Genomic DNA, 24,894 nt, shown 5'->3' with positions numbered 1-24,894 from the left:
GATGATTTTAATCTATGTATGGTGAATCTCGCCAGGGTGATTCCCAATCTGACATTTTACGATGCCCATGCCGTTATCAAGCGGGTTCATTCATACTACGTATGGGACCGCAATGATAAGCATGGCATCATTGCATATGAACTTGTCAACTGCGTTGGCAAGTTATGTGGATCAGAACTGCCACGCCACAGGAACTGTGCGTGGCTCTACCACCATGAGCCTAACAGTCCTTTCAGATATCACCGTGGTTGAGTACTAATCCATAAATGAATTAATTATATAAAAATCAACCTTTTCTGTCAAGCCCTTAAATTAAGCATATCATCAAGTATTTTCATATCTTTTTCAGTACATCCTCACTCCTCATCCAAATTCATCATTTGATTGCTACCACGATCGATTTTTGAAGAAATGATCTGATTGGTCGAAAATGCTTATCTTCTTAAGCTTATCAGATGAACTGATGAACATTCTTTAACTATCAAGCATTTTTGTCTCTTATCATCCCACCATACATTTCCTAAAACATTTTCACATTACCAAACAAAACTGTGCACATTTTATTTAATAATTATAGAAGCTTCTCTGGTAAATCAGCATCAAGCACGTTTCCTCAGTCAAAGTTCAGTGCAACAGTATTTTCGAAAACTTCACAAACAACTAAATAGCAAAAATCACCACACAAAACTACACAACGAAACAATTTCACACATACAAATCACAACGACTTAATATACACTTTAGGTAAAGTCATATTATCATACTGATAAGCCCGAAAATCGAGATAAGGGCACTATATTGTAACATTTGATTTAGCGAATATTTTTAACAAATAAGTAGATAAGACTCAGATCACGATTTTGTAGCATACAGGACCTCCGGTTTTCGTGAAAGAATCTGATTTGCACTAGTATAGATATATTTTACGTTATTTATAAATTTATACATTTTTTATTCTCTAATTCCTCCACAAGCACAAGAGTTAACTTAAAATGGCAGCGAATGGAAATGTTACTGATACTTCTGGTCATAAAATCAAAATAAAATGTGGTAGCTGTAGCGGCTGGTGTTATTCTTCCAAAAACATCCGCAGCTGTTCATGGTGCCAAAACAACGTCCACGTCAAATGTTTTAAGGAAAATTTAGGTTGTACAAGCTGTTGTGAAAGTCTTATTCCTGGATTTTACGCGACTTACTATGAAATTTACGATGACTACAATAAGCTTAATTGCGCTATTTATAATCCATACGCTCAAAATAGTAGATGTAATCTTATTGGAGACGCCATGACCAATGAAGAGCACCAGGATTCAACATGGAGTGACATTTCGGCTTTCCTAACTCACTGTCAGTATAAACAGCAACGTAACGTAAAAAGGTCGACATCCTCTCAACTTAAAACATTTTCCATGAATATCAGATCCCTTTTCAAAAATATTGATCAACTACGAGAAGATATAGAAATATATGATAAGTATGATGTATTGTGTTTTAACGAAACTAACTGCACACTAGAAAAGTTGCCTAACGGAATAAACGACATCACATTAAATGGATTCCATGAACCGTATATCCAAGATCCCATCAGCACATCGGGTAAAGGTGGGGGGCTTGCCATATACATACACAAACGTGTAGCTGACTCTGATAAAATTGATGTTTTCAATCCCAACCCTGAACCCTCAAATACTAGCGGCGAATTTCAATTTATCAAGATCCACCAGTGTAAAGGATATAATAGAACAAAGATAATTGGAAATGTTTATCGCTCTCCCGCTAGAAAACCTGAAGCATTTCTTGAAATTTTTAAAAGTACGCTTCACAACCTGGGAAGACACTCTCGCAAACATATGACGTTACATGGAGATTTTAATCTAAATTTACTGAAGCACAGTAGCAACCAGGCATGTCAAAGCATTATAGATATTGCATCCTCATACGGTTTCATCCAAATTGTATCACGTCCAACTCGCATAACAGACCACAGTGCCACGCTTATTGATCATATCTACACGAACAATCTTGAAGATACAATAACATGAATAAGCTGCAACGTATTAACGACAGATCTGTCGGATCACTTAGCGATAGTTACAACAATTAATCTTGATAATACATCCACCAGCAGTTACCGCTCCGCATCTTATAATCAAAATCCAACACAAACCAACGTACGTAGTTTTAATGAGGCCAACAACCATAAATTTAGAGATTTAATAATGGAAGAAAATTGGTCTGTAATACTAACAAATACCCCTGATGCTAACCAGCAGTTTGATTGTTTAAATTCGGCTTACAACAGGATTTATAACGCTGCCTACCCGACAAAAAGACAGTCCGAGCGCAGACAAAATGAACGTGTTAATCCCAAACCATGGATACTGCCCTGGCTTGAAGAAGCTATAGAAGGTAAAAATCAGGCATATCATGATTTTGTTAAGGAACCAGTTGATAGGAACCAGCTAAAATATGACCGTTTGAAAAAGTTTTGCACCAAACACGTTGACAAAGCCAAAAACATACACTACAAAAAATTCTTTGAACAACACAAAGATAATTCTAAGAAGCAGTGGCAGATGATTAACGGACTTCTGAATAGGAAACCAGCCAAACCTACATCGATAAAACTGTCGGACGAAAACGGACAAGTCAGCACTCCGGCAGCAGTAGCAGAAAAATTTAATGATCACTTCTCAAACATCGCTCCAAAAATTAAATCTGAAATTAGTAGTAGGACCACTTTCGATCCTGGTGGGGCCCAGGGGACACTACGTAACCCTTCTCCAAATAGTATCTACATAAAACCAGTCACAACTACCGAAGTTCAAGACGTTATTAACCTATTTAAGAATAAAGCTACTCTTGACACCAAAATCCAACCACTCAAAATTGCCAACAGCTGTCATAATTTTACCACTGTATTGGCCCACGTTGTTAACAGCTCGTTCGAACAAGGGGTCTTTCCCCAAGCCTTGAAAACGGCAAAAGTAGTTCCTGTACATAAAGGTGGATCTAAAACTGACATCAAAAATTACAGACCGATATCTCTACTTGCCACTTTCTCAAAAGTCTACGAAAAGCTTATGCACAATCGAGTCATAAATTTCTTGAATACCTACAATATACTTTGTGAAAATCAATACGGCTTCCGCCCAGGTAGGTCTTGTGAACATGCTAAAGACAGAATCCTCAATTCAATGTCTAAAAAGCAAGTTACTTTGCTCCTTTTGATTGACTTTAGCAAAGCCTTTGACCTTGTGGATCACTCCATACTCCTGAATAAGCTCGAGCACTATGGCATAAGAGGTCTAGCTTTAAACTGGTTTAAATCATATCTTATGAACAGAAACCAGTTTGTATCAATTGGATCCTCTGAATCCTCAGCCAATCCAATTATTTACGGTGTACCCCAAGGTTCAATTTTGGGACCTCTCCTTTTTATAATCTACATAAACGATCTTCCTCAAATATCAGAAATAGCTAATTTCATCATGTACGCAGATGATGCAAACATTTTCCTAACAGGAGAAAATATAAACGAGGTTTATGATAAGCTCAAAATTCTTAGCGATGTCTTAGTTAAATGGGTGGATAACAACGGATTAGCTCTAAATCTTTAAAAAACGAATTATATGATCTTTTCTCGACAAAGAAACCTCATTTATCGCGATGTAGTAATTTCTGGTGTCACAATCGAAAGAAAAACAGAAGCCCGTTTCTTAGGTGTTATAATAGATAACAAACTGAACTGGTCGCAACATATTTCTGCCATGAAAATGAAAATGGCCAGATACATTGGAGTCATGTACAAACTTAAAAAATGTTTGCCTCTGGAAGCACGTTTACAAATATATCACAGCTTTGTGCAGTCTCACCTTAATTACTGCTCCCTCGTCTGGGGTTTTGCTGCCAAATCCCATATAGAAACGCTATTTGTTAAACAGAAAATGGGTCTTAGAGCAATACTACCAGGTTTTGTTAATTACTGGTACAAAGATGGTACACCACCAGCAAGTACCAAGTCTGGTTTCTATGTACACAAAATATTGACAGTTCATAGTATCATCGTAAAGAACGCATTAGTTTTTATACATAAGCTAAAAAACTTCCCAAGTCTAGTGCCTCCCTCTATAAAGAAAACAATACCTAACAGTGCACCAATATTTAACGTCGCCGATCCGGATTCGAGTCTTACAACTTTATGGTCAGATGAATACGGTAAACACCCTTACAATAATTCAGTATTCTACAAAGGTCCACTATTAGCAATAAACAGATATAGTGTCGCAGCAACTTCCTTGCCAAGTCTATTCAACCTTAACATCTACAAAAGGTGCATAAAAAACATGCTCATTGATCAACAAAACGAGGGCATTGCAGACGAATGGCCTAACTTTATGTTATACAATATAACGGGACTAAGGAAATCAGAGCGCAACATCAACCGTAATGCTAATAATAACTCTGTCCCATAAGCACGCCATCACAGAATCAATTTCACTGCATACCATCTCAGTTACACTGCCATCAATTCGCCAGCAAAAACGGCATGACGCTATGCGACTGATAACAGTCGTAAAATTTTAAAAATTTTGGAATAGCTAGCTAGCAGTAGCTATGCGCCTGTTTCCACTCTAACAACTCTAAAAGCATATTAATATGATAATTTCAACTAAAGGCAACTTTATATGTGCTCAGCTATGTTTTGTTCGACAAGCTCTATTATATACATTTTAATCGTTTTAATGAGATCTAATCTTGTATGAGTTTTGAGTTTGAATTGATAACACTTATTATATATATTATTTTTGAGTAAACATTGGCTGGTACTTCGGGCCGGTCCCCAACAAAAAAAAAAATTTTATTGGCTCAAGATGATCGGAATAGCTTAAAACACGGAGAAAAGTACATATCGAGCTGTATTCAATCACAATACGACACAATACGTGTATATGGTTTATATAACGCTTCATACTGTGAGAAACCCGGTATAGAGACGTTTTACAGTTTATCACGAAAACGTATACTTGGCCTCATGGCTCATTTACAGTTCGAAGAAGGCAAGAACAGACCAGGGAAACTAAGGAACAGCCAGGTCCAGGAAGCAAGTGCAAATACACCTTCCAACATCTACTGTGACTTGTTTTGTATTGTACTGCATACCGCTTCATTTGCTATGCGGGATAAAATCACCCCCATATGTCAGGGTCGGCTAAAAGTAAAATCAACAAGGGTAACATACGGGCAAGGATAAGATTTAGATACGAGCGTCGGGCAAGGGGTGGTACTGGTAAAGAACCGGTAATAATTCATTCAGTGAAATGTTCCACGAGAGTCAGGATATTTTGGAAATTGCTAATAGAGACAGATCCTGATCAGGAAGGATTGTTAATGTTATTGAGGATGTTGATTTGAAATCCGGACGTTGTGAAGTAAAAATACAGGTTCTTTCCGCACGATATTCGGGGCCCATGATGATCAGCTCGGGATTAATGTGGGACAGATCGAAGAGCATTGAAAAGAGCGAGTTGACATTTTAAGCTTTTTTGTCTTTTCTTGCCTTCTTTGAGCTGTCAAAGAGTCATGAGGCCATAAGTAGACGTTTTCGTGATAAACTGTAAAACCTGTCCATACCGGGCCTCTCACGGGAGAAACGAGAAGTGTACGGTATAGAACGTTTCATATACCTCATTAAGAGCCATGATATAATATACACGTATTGCATTGTGTCGTATTGTGATTGAATACAGCTCGATATGTACTTCATCGCCCACCAAATGCGATATGAACAACTTGGTTTGATTGTTGAGGAAAAGAAGAGGTCTGGTAATCCAGGTAGGCCGGTTTAGATTAGCACAATTGACGGTACAGAGAGGTTTTATTTATTACAAATGTGATTATCTTAACCCCACTGATTCATCATTGAAATCAATAAAATGATAGTACAGCAGGCTATCGTTTCGTCTTTCGATCTTGACTGTGCCATTGGTGCAGTTTCTGTGAAAATCGATAAGGCTGTATTGTAATTAGTTATGAAACTCTTATATCGTATGGTTAACGTTTTTCAGTTTCAAACCTTTCCACTTAGTAATTCCTGATTACTAAAATCTGCCGCGATTTACTGAACTCCAACTACAAATATTGGTGATTTAAGTATTCTTGAAACGAAAAATTCACTAATTTTTTTTGAAAAGCATTTTTCTCCGCGTTTCATGCAATTTGATCACTTTTGGCGGAAAATATATTTTGAATTTTCGAAATTTTTCCAAGTCTCGAAAAAAAAATGTAAGTGAAAAATTTTCAAAGTTTTTCTAAAAACTACTTTTCTCCGTGTTTTAAGCTATTCCGATCATCTTGAGCCAATAAAAATTTTTTAGAATTTTGCTAATTAGCTAATTGATAATTATCCAATTAACTGATTATCTGACGTACAAATTGTTAGAACAAAAGTTTTTCTTCATCGTAATATGAACACACTCGATTGATCCGCAACCTTTTACGATGTTCACAACTAAAGATATTCGACAAACAAGAAAGGTGGTAAAAAGTGGTAAAGTGGCAAAAAGTGGCCTTAAGACAAGTGGAAAAGTTTGGAAAAGTTGGTCAGCCATAGAGGGCACCTATTAGGACTCAAAAACGTCAAAAATCCTCTGAAAGCTTCGTGTGTCAGCAGATCGATTTTTTCAGACGGATTTGTCTGTACTATATCTGGACACGTGTTTCGTCAGCTACTGGCTAGGTCAATAATTGCAGAACAAAGAAATAATTAACGGTTAAGAATAATATACGAATTGCTCAATGCACATTCTATGTTCTATTCAGTACAAGGCTTTTGTGAGGATTTATTTGATCAAACCAAGAGCTGATCGATTCTTCCACACAAATACGAGTAAACAAAAGGCAGCGCATCAGAACGAACAACTTGGCATTGTTAAGATCAAGTCGGTTGGCAATTTGTAGTTGACTGTGTGTTGCCTTTTGTTGAGAAATCAGCACATCCATCGTAGACTTGTAGAGGTTACCAATAGCCTAGAATTTCTACATTCAATTTTCTTTGTTTGAATCATGTTCACTGCCACTCTCCTACTTCTGCCAGCCTCCCTGTTGGCTGGTTTACTGGTCTTATCGCTCTATATCTTCAATCTTCACAGCAAATATGATCACATCCCCGGGCCTACTCGGCACAGTTTCTTCCTCGGAAATGCTCCTTATCTCTTGAAGCGATTCAAGGAGGACCAATCTGGGTTTACTGTTGCTCTTGAGTATATGCAGAGGTACGGACACGTCTTCGTACTCTGGTATATCCTAAAACCTCAAGTAATCGTAACAAATCCTGAGACTATCAAAGACTTAATAATATCTAATGTTCACGGTAAACAAGATAAGCGACCTGAGGCGCAGCTATTTGGGCAGCGTTTCGTGGGGCCAAAAAATATCGTGGTCAATAAGGGCGATGAAGTGTGGCAGAGAAATCGCAGGGCTTACACCAAATACTTTGGCAGGAACTACATGAGGCAGTACCATGATCAGGTCAAGATTGTAGCTGGCCGCCTTGTTGAAAAGATGTCAGAACTAGCTGGTACTGGCGAGGTTGTCGATTTGAGTCACTGGATCCACTTAGCTTCCTGTGATATCATCGGACTGGTTGCTCTCGATTGGGACATTCATGCTGTGCTCAAGGAAGATTCTACGTTTCCTAAGTATTTGGACTTAGTAATGAAGGGCGTGGCGTTTGCTGCAGGCAAGCCCATATCTCGGATAGCTCCTAAATTCAGATCGATGAGGGCCGAAGTGACGCATGCAGTGAGAGAACTACGGAAGAGCTGTGCAGCACAGATAAAGAAGCACATCGCTAGAAAAGTACGAGGTGAGGTGACGGAATCGTGCCTTCTTGATGAGATCCTGTCTCAGTCTTCAGGGGACCAAGAGTATCAGATAGATGAAATGCTGACCGTGTTTCTGGCTGGCCAGGAAACGGTCGCCCACACTATCTCTTTCGCCATGTGTCACCTGATGAGAGACCCCGTGATACTAGACTCAGTTGATAGAGATGTCCAGGGGTACATTACGAATCCCTCGTTTGAAAAGCTTGCAGGAATGGTTCATATGGATAATTTGATGAAGGAAACACTCCGACATTATGGTGCTGTGCCTGGTCTCAGACGGATCCTGTCCAAGGAGACCGATATATCTGGTTACAAGGTTCCCAAAGGCACTGAAATAGTACATGTTCTAAAGTTGTACGCTCACGACGAAAAGATTTGGGGATCAGATCACAAGGAGTTCAATCCAGCACGTTTTGACAACTACACGTTCAGTACAAGCAAGGAGATGGGTACTCCTGGACTCACAAGGACTCCTACTAGGAGAACAAATGTTCACCACGACCAGAACAGACACCCACACGGATTTTTACCATTTGGAATAGGTCCAAGAAACTGTTTGGGGAAGGAGTTGGCCAAAATAGAATTTAAATCGGTAATTTCTCATTTATTCTACCACTTCAAGTTTACTCCAGTAAAAGGAGAAAATATTCAGCTCATGAGGTACAATAGTGTTAAGCCCTTGTCAGGACAGAATTGTTATGTGGATTTGATAGAGTGATTTATTGTGATAATCTGAGATCTGTATCAGTATTAACTTATCCTGTATTCAAGTGTGTTCGTCTCTAATAATATTATCATTGTTATATTTAATCTTTAATTTTCCAATAGATTCAGATACTTTCATTTATATCGACTTTTATTCAAACCTGAAGAAATAGGAATAGATTAGCATCAATCTGTTAAATATAAAAGTAGTCCTACGCATGCTCAATTATCCAAGTTCAAATGGATATTTAACTGGAGTAAACAGAGTACAACTACAATTAATCACACATAGAATCAAATTCCACAAACCAAAACCAATTAGCAGCTTGACAATTTCCCACACTGTGTTGACACTACTATATTAGCAAAACCGATAAATCTTATCGGCCCTTTTGTGGACGACCTTTATTTGCCCTCTGTGTATTGCTACTGCTAGTAGTAGTACTTATTCATTATCAGGGCTGATCACAATTTTGGCCGCCTATTGTTCATGGTTGTAGACTATTTATGTATTTTCAAAATACTCTCTCTTTTGCATGTATGAGATCAGGATTATTAAAATATTGCAGCTGACGCAGGATGTGATGTGTTATGGCTGGAGGATACAGGTACAATGGTTACCAAACAGACTCATCTCAAACTCCGGGGTTATTTCTTTAATTTTAGCGGCGGTGTCGTTTACTGAGTTTTACGTAGATTGTTAAAATTGCAGCTGATCAGCGTTTTCCCTTTTATTTTATTAAAACCGATAATTTATTATTATTATTAGAAGGCTCGAAATTATTTAAAATTGCCAAAATAAAACTTGTTAGCCGCCCTTCTCCACGTATAGTCATGAATAGGACCTCCAAAATTTTGGCTACCACAGTATGGTCCGTAAAAATGATAAGAACTAAAAACTCTGAACAGAAGTCCAGTTACAATCTTAAATTAAATCCTACCGCAGAGATCCCTTCCGAGATGGGACAGGGACAGGGACAGGGACAGGGACAGGGACAGGGACAGGGACAGGGACAGGGACAGGGACAGGGACAGGGACAGGGACAGGGACAGGGACAGGGACAGGGACAGGGACAGGGACAGGGACAGGGACAGGGACAGGGACAGGGACAGGGACAGGGACAGGGACAGGGACAGGGACAGGGACAGGGACAGGGACAGGGACAGGGACAGGGACAGGGACAGGGACAGGGACAGGGACAGGGACAGGGACAGGGACAGGGACAGGGACAGGGACAGGGACAGGGACAGGGACAGGGACAGGGACAGGGACAGGGACAGGGACAGGGACAGGGACAGGGACAGGGACAGGGACAGGGACAGGGACAGGGACAGGGACAGGGACAGGGACAGGGACAGGGACAGGGACAGGGACAGGGACAGGGAAAGGGACAGGGACAGGGACAGGGACAGGGACAGGGACAGGGACAGGGACAGGGACAGGGACAGGGACAGGGACAGGGACAGGGACAGGGACAGGGACAGGGACAGGCTTGATTATGATCGCCAACTCAGACCTTTGGGTTTAGTAAATGCTGTAGCCGACAAGTAAGAATTACTGAGTAAATTCCAAATTTGCAACTCTATACTAATCGTTGTAGTGTCAGTGTCACAACGTAATGAGTAATGATAAACCATACAAGTTCGACGCATACTGTCTCTGACTTCGTCTAAAGTGCTTGGTAGAATTACTCGACTCCTGCATGGAGCGGGCTGTTTGTATTGTCTTAGTTATTAGTGCAAGTGTAGCATTGTGAATTCTTTGACAGTCTGGGTTATGTTTTATCTCGAATTACCTTTTGCAGACATTTTTGGTTGCGATTGATGAGAATGAGCCCCTTCAAATGTTACTTTTATATAATATAGTTAATTTCATACAGGGTGGGCCAAACTCAGTGACCATACGTCGGGTCTTATACCTCCGCCGTGTTTTATATTTGAGAGTTGTTGCTTTGCAGATGGCATACTGTAACTACTTGTTCGAGGATTCTGTCGCCAAAATTTGAAAATTCGAATATTTTAGACCACGCCCATTCAATATTAAAACACCTATATTGTTCTCTCTGAACATTTTGGACCCCTAATTTTTTCAGAGACGGTAGATTATTACATTTTGCATCTGATCTGAAAAAAAAATGATGTGAAACGGATTAGAAATGACGAAGTTATCAAGCATTTTGTGTATCTCGTTAGCAAAATTGATTAGGTGATTATTGATTATGTGACACTCTACCAATACTAAAAGTATTATGGAAGAGAGCGCTGCGGAGTATGAGTCATCGGAAAATGGGGGAAAGATGGAGAACGTCGCCCAACACTCACTTCAAACGAGTATGGAGAAATAAGTTCGCCAGATCAATCCCGAAACTTGGCAAAGAGAGCACAAGAACAGCGACACAATTCCTTACTGGACATTGTGAACTAAACTACCACACTGTCTTATGCTCTTATGGAAGAGGAGACAATGAAACACTTTATTGGTCAGTGCCCGAAATGGTCTTACCTACGAGGAGGATATATTGACTCCTTATATCTTAGTGTGACAGACATAGTGGACAAGTTCTCACTACCAAGGATCATCGGCTTCAATCTTCATACAAGCAACAAAACAATTTACTAAATGCGGAGAAAACAAAGTTTAACTTTTTTCTCTAATTTTTTAATTTTTACCGGGGTAAGCACAGGGCTCCAATGTTCTATCTTACAGTGGTCACTATCTTTCCATTAGTGATAATGACACGACACCTTAATTGGGCAGCCTTAATTAATGTTTAACAGGGTAGTTAACGGGGTCACCTTATCACGTGATTAGGTAAGCCAATCACCTGATCACATATAATGAATAAACTAGTTATGGTTCGTATCTCGGTCATCCGAGAAGCTATAACTCTAATTTTTTCAGGACAAACGTAATTCGAATGGCCTAACACAATTCAATAAAATTTCGCTCGATCCGACTATCCAATGATTATGATCTCGGATACTGATTGTCGCCCTTTCAGTGGAGGAGGAACTATCGGCAGTGTCACCACTGCTGGTGGCAATTATATTTGTCGACAATTGACAATGAAATTGAATTTGATAAAAACAATGTAATTTTTTAATCAATAAAAAGAAAATGATACTAATACATTGTAGTCTATTCAGTTAAATTTTTATGAAGAAGACAGGCGACGTTTGATTTTCTACTCCGATCGAAATCTAAAACTCTTAGCGCTTTAAAAAAACAGAAAACGTGGTATTAATAGAATTAACCTACCATCCTTACTTAATTATTCACATTAATAGTAAGACCTAAATACCAGACAAAATTATACATGTCAATTATTCCGGCATACCTGACGAATTCCAATTTTTATTTATAATTTTTTAGTCCTCCAATTACTGAATAACATGCCGGTTCATTGGTCAGCTCCAGGAGGCCACATGAATTAGATATGTCCATTCCGACTGATTTAATCAAATTATTCACTTACTAACAATCCGCTTTGTATTTTGAAATTAGCCGCATTTTAATTATGTTCTTCGACAAAGAAATACAGGTCGCTTATGCAGGATGGGTGATTCTGACAATGCTTCCAACTGGAAGAACTAAAAACGGCTCACGTTTTTAGATTTACAGTAGATTTAATTTGACGGCAAAAAACTGAGTTTCCAAATATTCAACACGTACCTGGACAAGTGGACGCCGTTTTCCGTTTGTTGAAAAATAGTGCACACAGTTTGTATTATGTTATTATGTTTATATATTTTGTAGTTTGGGTGTGTTAACACCCATGACCCAATTTAGAGCTCTCCCTATCATCAAGACCAAGCATTAGTTACCACGGTTAACCATGGTTACCAGCCGGGTATCGTGGTTACCAGCCTTCCTTCCTGTTGTTTCTCAGAATCTCACATAGTGAGAAAAGCCCTACTGTGCAAGAGCTGTATTCGATAATTCGCCAATTAGCATCACACTAGGATTTGTATGCGCACTTATGAATCAAATCTTCCCGTTATACTTTATATAGCATCTGCCTGTATCTGCTTGCAAAATTGAAAAACTGGATTATCTAAAGATCTTTCCCTCAATTTTACAAAGAAATTAGTTGAACTTTATTGAGTTTGTTAGGTCCGGCACGCTTCCGTTCACTTGACACTTTTAGTCAGTGTAATAAGCGTAACTCTGCTATAATGGCAATTATCAAACAAGGAACTTTCCTAGCTATCGCACCGGCTTGTGGCCGGGGTTAATATTATAAAGCGAGGTGTATCTGCAGTATATGTCAATATGTCTTGTCTAGTGTAGACTTATCCGTTTGTTATAACCAATGCTATAACTTTAAGGTTTACTTTAGCTGTCCTGTCAGTCTGAATTGATTTTGAATACATTGGTGCCATTACTGGACAGGAATGTTAAAATCAGCCGGGTATCGTCATGGTTACCAGCCGGGTATCGTGGTTACCAGCCGGGTATCGTGGTTACCAGCCGGGTATCGTGGTTACCAGCCGGGTATCGTGGTTACCAGCCGGGTATCATGGTTACCAGCCGGGTATCGTCATGGTTACCAGCCGGGTATGGTCATGGTTACCAGCCGGGTATCGTCATGGTTACCAGCCGGGTATCGTCATGGTTACCAGCCGGGTATCGTGGTTACCAGCCGGGTATCGTCATGGTTACCAGCCGGGTATCGTCATGGTTACCAGCCGGGTATCGTCATGGTTACCAGCCGGGTATCGTGGTTACCAGCCGGGTATCGTGGTTACCAGCCGGGTATCGTGGTTACCAGCTAGCCGTTATGACAATTGTTGTACGTTTAAAAGCTTAACCTGGTTAAATTAAAACGGCCTGAATGTCTGATTACTTATTTTGCTTAAATTTTTGGAAAAGCGTAACTCCAAAATAAACCGTTCCGTCTGCTGTGAGTCAGACTAATTCAGCTTTATAAAACAGATCTATTATAAGCAGGCCAAAAGCTTTTAATTTAGCCACAGAATTAACGACAAATTAGCCTTGTTTGACTAAATGGCTACTTAGTGGTTTCACTACATTGCTGCCATCATATATTAATATAAACTACTCATATTTGTAATTCTTCCGTCTTACTATTTTTAATGAATTACAAGCATATTGGGTGTTTCGATGAACGCTTTATAGGACATGCGTATCCATTGTCCGTGTGACACAGTGACACAGTACCACAGTATGTAGTATATTTAGATGTCAATCCTGCTGACAAGTGGCAACAGTAATAGCATGTAGTATCATCGAGATGCAGGCAGCTTTTGAAGTTTTGTATAATTATCAATAATGAAGTTCGGAACAGTTTAGCTGTACTACGTATTTATTGCTTATACTTTAATAGTACTAGTAGTTTAACTTTTTTTAATCGTATTGATGAATTAGACAGCTTAATTTGATAAGCTGGATAGAAGAAATGGAATCGACTATAGCTTTATTATAATCGCTTATATTTTAAAAGATACGTTGGTTCGATGGTTACGTTACACAATATATAATTATATTCCATACCCCGTTGGACGCCCATTGTGTAACTAAATCTGTCGTAAACATTATAAAAGATGATTTGCATTATTTCCATCTTGCACAATGCACATAGGCTATCCATGCAATTCGATGCATTGAACGTGATGGACACTGGACAGTTCACGTCCGTTGTGTTTGGTGTACGTAAAATATTGAATTCATTAGGCAATAGGCATGGAACGTCCAGTTCACTGCACAAAATGGCTGTCCATTGGATACTGTATTTTTTACTGCACCTTTATTTTCATGCTGTTGCTACCGTTAGCATCTTAGTACCTACCGTTGGGTGGCGCCGGACATACTGTTACATTTTATTTCATGCTTACTTTATTTGAGCAATCCCAAACGCCAGATGGTTACTAAGCAACTGGCCAATTATAAGAGACCTAAGGATCTTGCATGACCATCTAAATTCTAAAGTTTTCTTTATTGGCAAATATTTTGCTCATCCTTTGAAGTCGTCACTATGGGCGATATCACGCCTTACTCAGACCACAGACCGATATCAACCGCCCTCACCACAAACCATGGGGTGAATCTTCTTGATGACAACCTCTATAAAGAACGTGAACGGAAACTAGCACCAGTGCCGAAGCCCCTCAAGTGGACCAAAGACACTAGCACTGGGTTTGGTACATCAGAAAAGTTCAAGTCGGCCCAGAATGATGCCCAATTCATGCAGAAGGTCGAATCGCTCCTAGCAAATGACATCACCTGCCCCCAAGACATTCGAAAATACAATGACTCTGTGATTACAACCTACATTAACCTAGCCAGCCAGGTCACTACCCAAAAAAGTGGCCGTCTTCACACTAACAAAAACAAATGGTTCGATTGGGACTGCAGAAAGGCAAAACGTCAAGTTTGCAAGATCGAAAGAGTAAAGAACAACCCCTACATTGATCCCATGCTAGTGGAGCCTACTCGGGCTAAGTTTTACCTCCGAAAAAAGGAATACAGGGCTCAAGTTCGATCCAAAAAAGGCGCATATCTCTTTCAACTGAACGAGAAAATAAACAATGGCAATGACATCAACTGGTCTGCTCTGAAAGATCTCTCGTCCTCCTGTAGAGATCCTGAGACGTTCGATCTGTACGACCTATTTGCTTTTCACAAATTCTTCAACGACCTCTACAACCAAAAGTGCAAGGATCCATCCCACCGTGAACTTCAAGCCCACAACGCAAGCAATGATGGGATCAGCCACCCTGACCTACCAACTGAAGTGGAAAATCTTAACATGGAGTTCACTCTACAAGAGCTTGAAAAGGTGATCAACAAACTCAAAAACAACAAGAGCGTATCACTGGACCTAATATCGAACGAGATGCTCAAGAACTCCAAACTTTGCCTAAGGAAAGTTCTTCTCAAGTTGTTCAACGGCTGCCTGGAACAGGGGACTTACCCATGGAATTGTTCGATAACCACCCCTCTCCACAAGAAGGGCGACAAACAGAACCCTGACAACTATAGGGCAATAACTGTTGGAAGCTGTCTAGGGAAGCTATTTGCTTCTCTTCTCCTTGAAAGACTTATCGACTTCCGCAAAGTTATCTGCCCCGATTTCCCCCACCAACTTGGCTTCAGAGCGGGTGCACAGTGCTCGGATCACATCCTTACAATTACCACAATCATTGAGAAATACACGAAAAAGCTCAAAAAGAGAGTGTTTGCTTGTTTTGTTGACTACCGGAAAGCGTTCGATACGGTGTGCAGAGAAGCACTCATGTATAAACTCAATCACCTTGGTATCGGAGGGAACTTCTTCGCTTGCCTTAAGAACATGTACAGCAACTCGGTGACCCGCATCAAACTGATCCAAAAACTATCGGAGACCATTGATGTCGCCATTGGAACAGAGCAAGGGCATCCAATGTCTCCTGAATTGTTTAAAATATACATCTACGACCTCTCCATCTATCTAGCAGCCCTAGAAGATCTCTCTGTCCCTGAACTTAATGGCTTCCCAGTCAACCACCTGCTCTGGGCCGACGATCTCATCCTTTTAGCTCTCGACCACCAAAGCCTTCACAAAGAGCTTGACTGCCTAAATGAATTTGCAAGCAAATGGGAGCTATCTATCAACATTGATAAGACTAAAATAATGGTCTTCAACTCAAGCTCGCGGGTGCTAAACTGCTCGTACGGGTTCAAGCTTGGACAGCTCGACATCTCTCCAACAAGGTCCTACTGCTATCTAGGTATCCAGCTCAGCCTCAATGGATCTTTTAAATGCGCCATGAACGAACTGAGGAAGAAGGCGCTTCGAGCATTCTTTTCGATAAAACGCATGGTAGACACCAGAGCTCTGACCACCAAAACCATGCTAAAGCTAATTGACTGTCTGGTGAAACCGGTAGCAACTTACGCCTGTCAGATATGGCTACCCTCGACTCACCTCATGAAAGAAATGGCGCGTGAACCCAGCCAAAGACACAACCTATCAAAAGTTGCAGCAAAAGACAGTCTTGAGACAACACACCTCAAAATGCTGAAATGGGTACTGGGTGTGCACAAGAAAACTAACAACAACTTCTGTTACGGGGATACAGGAAGGATGCCCTGGGCCCTCTCAGTTCTGCCACAATGCCTCAGATACTTTGGAAGACTTTCCAGAGCTTCTTCTGAGATGAACAGTGTCAATTTTTTAGTATCTCAAGCGTTTCAGGAACAGAAAAATCTTAACCTCTCCTGGTACGAGAAACTTAGCTCTGTGGCTCATTATGAAACAGAAGCAGCTCATGGCACCATGAGGGATGTCTTTATCAGTGACTGGAGGGTGGACCTGGGATCGCAAACCAAGATGCAGTTCTACAACCAAATCAAGGAGGAATTTGGAGAAGAGCAGTACCTCAATCTGAAGAGCAGGCAATTCCGAACGAATACAGCTAAAATCCGCTCCAGCAGCCACGACCTGATGATAGAACGAGGGCGTTACACGAAGGAGGCCGGAGTCTGGCCAAGAGCATGCAGATTCTGCTGCGATAGGGATCACGTTCTCGGCTTCGAATACCTTCCCTTCTTTGAAGGCACGATTATTGAAGACGAGGAACACTGCCTTACTGAGTGCCCCATGTACCACTCAGTACGATCTTCTCTCTCAGATGACCTCAAAGGGCTTTTACTTCTCAGGAACTACAAAGACATGATGAATTCAGCCCACATAGAAGAACTGGGCAAGTTTCTCAGCAGCTGTCATCGCATCAGAAATCCGAAAAAGACACCAACATCGTCTTCCACTTGATCTAACACATCCGGTAATGATTCCGAGTCACTGTCTTAAGGACATTCTAACTACCCCAGTGTCCCTTAAATGAGTGTTCGAACTGTTTTCATTCGGAGTTACAGTTGCATAATTTACGCCCGTCTTTGAGTTTGTGTGTAATCTTTCTTGATAGTGTATTTTTGACTTTTGGAGTAACTTTGTGAATTTTATGAACCTCTCCTGCATAATTCATTACCTTATCGGTGCATTACCCACTTTAATCCGGTTAAATTATTATATTTGATCTTGTTTCCTTTTCGTACAGATTGTAGTGAAGTTAATTTTTTTACGTGTTTTGGGTCTTATTTATGATTTTTTTATAATTATGTTATTTATTTCATTGATGTATTGTCACGACGGGTCCGTTAGTGTTCCCTCTGACTATTTAAGTTTAATTCCAGTTTAATTCCAGTTTAATTCCAGTTTTCTATTTGCCTTGTTTTAGAAAAATAGAGCTCAGCATAGGGCAACCATACATTATACACTAACTGTGCCTAAGATTCAATAATCTTAACAATCATTCCCCAAGGTTTGGTAGGATACTATTTTTGAAATGGGAAATCTGACGATTGTGTTTGCTCTCACTGTCCTTCTAATCGGGAGTAAGTATAAGCACAGGTCAATGTTAAGTTTAATTCGTCTTTGAAATGATAAGATTAAGAAAACGACCCTGAGTATTTAAATCTTCAGGTGTAAGCAGTTTAGAATGTATGGCATGCTCGGGTTCTATGAAGCCAGAGAACTGTAATATCGCTACATGTGAACCGGAAGTTAACCAGTGCTACCACATGATCCCTAACACTAACCAGGAGTCGAGTGTTAGGGGCTGCTTGCCTACGGAACAAGACTTTGCTTCAGGTTTCTAACAGTTATAAATTATTAACATGTCGAGGTCGACATGTTTAACAATTCATTGACAGTAATTGTAGTCCCCTCTCTAACGCAGTTTTTTATCCTAAAATAATTGCATTGTACAATGTACATTGTACAGTGTACAATGTACAGGTGAGCTGCGTTATAAATGGGTAACTTATTTTTACGCTAAAATCAGCTCCGACGTTCGCCAAACATGCACGTAGAAGCTATTGTGCATTTTTTGGGGGGCGTTTATAGAGGGGAAACACTGTACTTCAATTTCACTGTTCATCATAACTATTTCTGATTTTAGATTGTGCTGAAAACGACTCCTGCGAATTCCAATCGTGCTCAGAAGAACGATGTAACAGCAGTCCAGGAATGCTATCCTCATTTCTCCTAATCCTCTTCTCAACTTTCTTCTGGTGTTTCTGATCAGTTTGAGATACTAATATTGTTGAAGAACTAGAAGAATTCTTGTTGTGTTTGCGTAATGGCTTAGTAATATCAAAATTGGATTTAGCTTAGGAATGCAAAGTAAGGCTGGATTATTATTCTCAATTTTATGTTTTGAAATAAACAAATAAAACCATCAGCTACTCTCTAAAGCTGTATTTTGCGCTATCTATACTTATAGTTCAAAATAAGGGTCATAGAACAGACAAGGCAGGTCGGTCGGGCGCCGGTCGGAGGTCGGTCGGGCGAAGAGGAGAATAATATCAGTTAAAGAGTATGCCTGTGCAATATCGAAATACATTGAAGGTTTAAATATATTGTCCCCAAAACATATAATATTGTTCGATTCCCATTGCAGAGCTAATTGATTGTTCGAAGTTTTTTGGTAAATAAATATGTTGATATAACTATAAGTTTAAGTTGGAATGTCCTACATCAAGTTGATAAGCCTTTCTAACGAATAACTTTATCTCTGAAAATAAAACAATGCGTTACATTTAACTGATCCCAAACGACATTTTGGAATTAAAGCGGCTCATTCCTTTCTTAATACTTTTTGTTTTTTATATAGATCATTTGTACTTATATTTCAAACTACACAATTAGTTTATGTTTTATCTAATCCGTTGTCCCAGTGAAGAAAACCTTAATAATAAAAAAAAAAAAGATATTATAAAGCTTAAATTTAATGAGATCAGGAATCAGCAGTAAATCTTTAAATGGAATTGGCAAAGAAGATAAGCAAAGTTTTCTTGCAGAAATAAAATCTAACACATCCCTCATATACTTACACACTAACTTACAGTCGCGTCTCTAAATAGCCAACAGCAAGAATGAAATTTTACCAAAAGTCAAAACCCATAATTGGGTAGAGTGGACGGAGTATCTGGGGTTCCTAGCGTATCGAGCAGAAAATGCCCGTAAGGCATTTTACTACAGGACGATATAACATGCGTGACGATATACAGTGTATGTCGAGATACAGTGTGCAAATCGAACTAAACTTCTTATTTTAAAAGCTATAACCATCTGACCATAATAAAACCCCAAACTTATTACGATGTTAAGTGTTAACTATACGATGGTTACTAGTAGTGTAACTATGGTAACTAGTAGTGTATTATGAAACTATTACTTCGTCTACCTACTTAATATAATGTTTGTCCCCAGAATTTTCTGTTCATTAAATAAATGAAGTTATTGCCAGAAAATCTTGGCAATAACTAAATTATGGTATGTACAAAAACTAAATGAATACTGTTGAATAGGTAAATACGATCATTATTCAGCTCAAAAGTCGAAGTATTATGTTTTATTTTTTACATTTGTCGTTAAAAATACGCAATCCCTGATCTTATCATTATCACCTCTCACATCTTGCGTCAAAAATCATTAGGGTACAAATGTCAACATAATTAATGATAAACACCGTCTGTTTATCATTTCTGTGTAATTACTAGGTATGCATTAATTAAAAGAACCACTTATATTAGCTATTCACATTGTCACGGTTTAGTGATTAGTCCTTGCCCACGTTCATGTAAATATCCTCAGTATTCTCAATCTCAGTGTTCTGAATGTTCTCTCTAAGTTCAGATATTGTAGAGTAGTTCACATCAACTCTCTCTGACTGTACCACTGTCTCTCTCTGTCTCAGTCTGGATGAAGTCACCAGTTCTACTGTAGCGTACGTGTCCTCTTCTCCTTCTTCTCCTTCTTCTCCTTCTTCTCCTACTCCTTCTCCTTCTTTCTTCTTAAACGATACACTGGAGATGAATACTGATATTAACAGTGAAGTTTTTAATAAAGTTGGTTATATCCTTGTAAGTAAAACAAATATGAACCTACTATTGGCATTGAAAAGTTCCTATCTATATTACCTTGTTACTGAGGAAGATCCAAACTGATTAAAGTTTGTGTAGAGCACCTCCTCCTCAACTGCATCAGTAGTTTCTTCAGCTCTGCTTTGCTTCCTGTTGAGGAGGGTCCGCTTATTATTTGCTATAAAGAAGAAGATAAGTATACCTTTCATTTCCAGTATAGTTTATCTACATAGTTTACGCAGAAATACCCCTCATAAATTATTGCATTATTTTGATTTCGTGTGAAATATTGATATCAATTATGAGCACGATAAAAAGTAACCTTACCTATCTCCGATTTTAGTGTAAAGGGAGTCGTCCTCTTGAAGATTAGTGTTTGCCTTCATGTTGTGTGTTCCTCTGGTTTTCTTTGTTGCAGATCTGTCCAGGCACGCGTACGCACTCTCTTCTTCAACAGGAGTAGGAGAAGAGGCCCTCTTAACTTCACCAGATCTGTCCAGGCACGCGTACGCACTCTCTTCTTCAACAGGATTAGTAGAAGAAGTTCTCTGAACTTCACCTAAAGTAGCGTAAGATGCATCCCCTTCTGTGTTTAACGTGGTGAGATTAGATCCCATCACTTCCATCTGATATCCATCCTGGGTTGTGAAGAAGCTATCTGTACTCGATGGCACCGCATTAGAGACTGCGATACTTTTCTTTCTGCAGCTGTTACCTGAAGCCTTGAATCTGTTCACTGTAACAGGTCTGTTGATGACAGCGTAAGTGTAGTCCGAGTCAGGTAAATCACTCTCTGGGTCTGTCACATGAAGGGGTCTTGGAGTATCAACTTCAGATCCTGTAGAGGGCTCAGTTCTTGATACTAAAACATTTCCCCTATTCCGTCTTCTCTTCCGGATAACTAAAATAATCACTAGAAGAATAGCCAGGATGAAGACCAACCCTCCAGCACATGTTCCTACAGGTACAGCGATATTTGCTTGTGGTTCTATACACTCATGAGCTTGTTTTGCAAATGCTTTACTTGTTTTTCCCACTGGACATTCACTGCATTCGCTTTCATATCCATATTGTCCTTCAGTGCAGTAACTTACATCAGGAAAGCATTCAGCCTCTTTCTTTGTTCCCGTAGAACTTGTTTTTCCCACTGGACATTCACTGCATTTGCTTTCATATCCATATTTTCCTTCAGCGCAGTAACTTACATCAAGAAAGCATTCAGCCTCTTTCTTTGTTCCCGTAGAACTTGTTTTTCCCACTGGACATTCACTGCATTTGCTTTCATATCCATATTTTCCTTCAGCGCAGTAACTTACATCAGGGAAGCATTCCGCCACTTTCTTTGTTTCCGCATAACTAGTCTTTCCTTCTGGACATTCACTGCATTTGCTTTCATATCCATATTTTCCTTCAGCGCAGTAACTTACATCAGGGAAGCATTCCGCCACTTTCTTTGTTTCCGTAGAACTTGTCTTTCCTTCTGGACATTCACTGCATTTGCTTTCATATCCATATTGTCCTTCAGCACAGTGACTTACATCAGGGAAGCATTCCGCCACTTTCTTTGTTTCCGTAGAACTTGTCTTTCCTTCTGGACATTCACTGCATTCGCTTTCATATCCATATTGGCCTTCCAGACAATAACTTACATCAAGAAAGCACTCCTGTATTTTCACAGTTTTAGGCCGACTGGTTTGGTTGTCCGGACACGGTTGACAGCTCACTCCATTATATCCCCAGTATCCCTCTGAACAAGCGCTTTCAGGAGAGGAGCAGTCTCCTACTCCAGCTTTACTTGTTTGTCCTGCTGGACACTCCTCACAGTCTTTACCATATCCACCCTCTCCAGCCTCACACTTATATCCAACTCTAGTGATCTGACGAGTATCCAGGTCGTTATCTCCATTCTTCAGAGTACAGCTCACTTCATCCTGGTTACTTATAGTTAGTGTTAATATGACCTGAGGAGGAGTGGAGGAGGCATATCCACTCTCATCTCTTGTTACCGCGCCTTTACCTCCACAATCTAGTACAACTTGTTCTAGTGGCCATCCTTGTACAACCCACTCAAACGCAGTGTCTTCACTATTTTCTGTGTAGTAATCTAAAGGTGAGGAGCTAATGATTGATACAGAGTGAGTATACTGTAACGTGTATGTCTTAGTTACACTGTTCATGAAGTTCTTGTTGAGGATTGTGCAGGTCCAAGTTCCGAGGTGAGCAGTAGTGACCCTACCTATAGTGACAGCCGACTCTATCCTGTGATCCGCCTCTATAGAGGTGTAGGTATTAGTTGGCAGTATAACAGTAGGTTTACCGTCTTTAGTCCACTTGACATCAAGATAAGGAGCTCCAGAGCCAGCACACGTGAGAGTGTAGGAGTAGCCGAGGTTCACAGTTTGTGTTATAGCTTCGTCTTCGTCGCAGAGTCTTGGGGTAGGATCGGAGCAGGCTGATATGTATTTAAACACTGTACATCTTCCGCCATTTTTTATCCTCACTGTATCTCGTAGACGCACGTTGTTATTGATATTCTGAAACCAGTTCCAATTGACCGCTGATTCAAAGTTGTAGTCCAAACTTGTAGCATCACCAGGGTCTCCAAGATAGATCTTGTAGTAATCAGAGTACTGGTCTGATATCTGAATATTAGCTGCTTTCCCTGTTATAGTTCTATCTGTATCTCCAACTATCTGATCATATTGATTCTTCCCATTAATATAGAAATAGGTGTCCGTGCTGTAACGTATCTTGAATATCAGTGATTGGAATGATTCTCCATACCCACGAGTGTAAAACCTCAAGAAATCATGAATTTGATGGCTTTTTTGTTTATATTCACATGTTGGTGATATTATATCAAAACTGGCAGTGACAATACCAGTGACCTTGCCCTGCTCCACTGTAATTTCAAAGGAAGTATCTTCTTTGCTGGAATGATCCTCCCAATCAGGGTTATTATATACGAACTCGCATATTGCATTCTCACAGCTTCTAACAGACACAAAGAGTAATGCTAATACAAGGAAAGTCTTCATAGCATCACCAAACTTACTATCGAAATGTAACACAAGACATAAGGAATATTCGTACTATCTTCGTTATTTATTTTTTCTACTTTTCACTATTTAGTTCCGTATTTTACTCCATACTGCTATTACATCATCCTGTTGTTGTTACTCAACAGACGTATTGTCCCACTACCAACTACGCAGTAAAGTTACTTCACACGAGTACAATCAATACATTCACCGAAATGTTACTGTAAATACCTACATTGAGAGTTGACACTGCTCTTTACTACATTTTATATTGTAACCGTTAATTGTATACAGTAATATGCTCAACTTCAGCTGTACTCGATCGAGATCATAAAACCAGATAAACAGGGAAGTAGCTTATCTAGGGACCCCAGACTTTAGTGGTCATACACAGTACACACTTAGCCCGATCGAAGATATAAGGCAGAGTGATAGGCTGAGCGCTGCCAAGTAAGAAGAAGCAAGGTAGTCTCTTGCAGGAGTTGTTAGAAAAGTACAAGGAGAAGTTTTTAACTGTCTAGTGTTCGAATATGAATGTGAAGTTACCGACTTTTATATCAGTCATAGGTTGTGGAATAAAAAACTAATTGGGTACGATAACTGTACAGTGTACAAATACGAATAGTACTGTAATCTACTTCGAAGAGCATCACCTAAAATCAACATACCCAAAACCTATTAAAGGAAGTGTATACTGTGTATAACTAGAAATTAAATTGAGCATTGGGCGAAATTGCTTCTTTTTTCAAATAAAAATGACATTTAGGATAAATGGAAGTTTTTCGGGATTCGGAAATGAGTTATGTTAGGTACAATGTACAATGTACAATGTACATACATCTAAGTTTTCAAACAGCAGGACAGTCGATTTTGATAGTACGCCAATGATACCTGAACCACAGCCTTCAATCTTTAACCAGTAAATTTAGAAACGTTAGTGTGGAAATAATTGAGAATCAACTAGCCCGAACATCAGCTCGTGCTCAGAAGAACGATGTAACAGCAGAAGAACAATGTAACAGCAGAAGAACAATGTAACAGCAGAAGAACGATGTAACAGCAGAAGAACGATGTAACAGCAGAAGAACGATGTAACAGCAGAAGAAGAAAGAAACAGCAGAAGAACGATGTAACAGCAGAAGAAGAAAGAAACAGCAGAAGAACGATGTAGCAGCAGAAGAAGAAAGAAACAGCAGAAGAACGATGTAACAGCAGAAGAAGAATGTAACAGCAGAAGAAGAAAGAAACAGCAGAAGAAGAATGTAACAGCAGTCCAGGAATGTTATCCTCATTTCTCCTAATCCTCTTCTCAACTTTCTTTTGGTGTTTCTGA

The 24,894-nt window shown here is 39.6% G+C and overlaps 3 protein-coding genes and 1 long non-coding RNA gene across 6 annotated transcripts in view; 2 read left to right on the top strand and 2 right to left on the bottom strand.

Moving 5' to 3' along the window:
• The window catches only part of LOC134826137 (uncharacterized), a 66,352-nt gene extending 47,019 nt beyond the window's left edge, over positions 1-19,333 (top strand). Inside the window, exons 2-4 of the long non-coding RNA XR_010161661.1 lie at positions 17,916-17,988; positions 18,077-18,244; positions 18,555-19,333. This is a non-coding gene — a long non-coding RNA (uncharacterized LOC134826137). The remainder of the gene's footprint in view (positions 1-17,915; positions 17,989-18,076; positions 18,245-18,554) is intronic.
• The window catches only part of LOC134826129 (uncharacterized), a 365,739-nt gene that overhangs the window by 328,749 nt on the left and 12,096 nt on the right, over positions 1-24,894 (bottom strand). The window lies entirely within an intron of this gene.
• Positions 6,717-8,713, top strand: LOC134815618 (cholesterol 24-hydroxylase-like). The gene has a single exon (XM_063824170.1). It carries the CDS (start codon positions 7,066-7,068, stop codon positions 8,602-8,604), a length of 1,539 nt encoding a protein of 512 aa, XP_063680240.1. The 5' UTR covers positions 6,717-7,065; the 3' UTR covers positions 8,605-8,713.
• LOC134816491 (uncharacterized) lies at positions 19,875-23,765 on the bottom strand. The gene is made up of 3 exons (XM_063825356.1): positions 20,848-23,765; positions 20,578-20,670; positions 19,875-20,463 (listed from the first exon to the last, which is right to left on the bottom strand). Exons 1-3 carry the CDS (start codon positions 23,556-23,558, stop codon positions 20,217-20,219), a joined length of 3,051 nt encoding a protein of 1,016 aa, XP_063681426.1. The 5' UTR covers positions 23,559-23,765; the 3' UTR covers positions 19,875-20,216.

The sequence above is a fragment of the Bolinopsis microptera genome, chromosome 1 (assembly GCF_026151205.1).
Source record: "Bolinopsis microptera isolate Bmic1 chromosome 1, MBARI_Bmic_1.0, whole genome shotgun sequence".
Lineage (NCBI taxonomy): Eukaryota > Metazoa > Ctenophora > Tentaculata > Lobata > Bolinopsidae > Bolinopsis > Bolinopsis microptera.
This window is presented reverse-complemented; position numbering and strand designations above follow the sequence as displayed.

Excerpts from the sequence above, each read along its gene's own strand:
- LOC134815618 (XM_063824170.1), top strand. The coding sequence starts at position 7,066 with ATGTTCACTGCCACTCTCCTACTTCTGCCAGCCTCCCTGTTGGCTGGT.
- LOC134816491 (XM_063825356.1), bottom strand. The coding sequence starts at position 23,558 with ATGAAGACTTTCCTTGTATTAGCATTACTCTTTGTGTCTGTTAGAAGC. Across the intron at positions 20,671-20,847 it reads TACACTAAAATCGGAGATAG|GAAGCAAAGCAGAGCTGAAG; the intron begins GTAAGGTTACTT and ends CCTCCTCAACAG. Across the intron at positions 20,464-20,577 it reads GGATCTTCCTCAGTAACAAG|TGTATCGTTTAAGAAGAAAG; the intron begins GTAATATAGATA and ends ATTCATCTCCAG.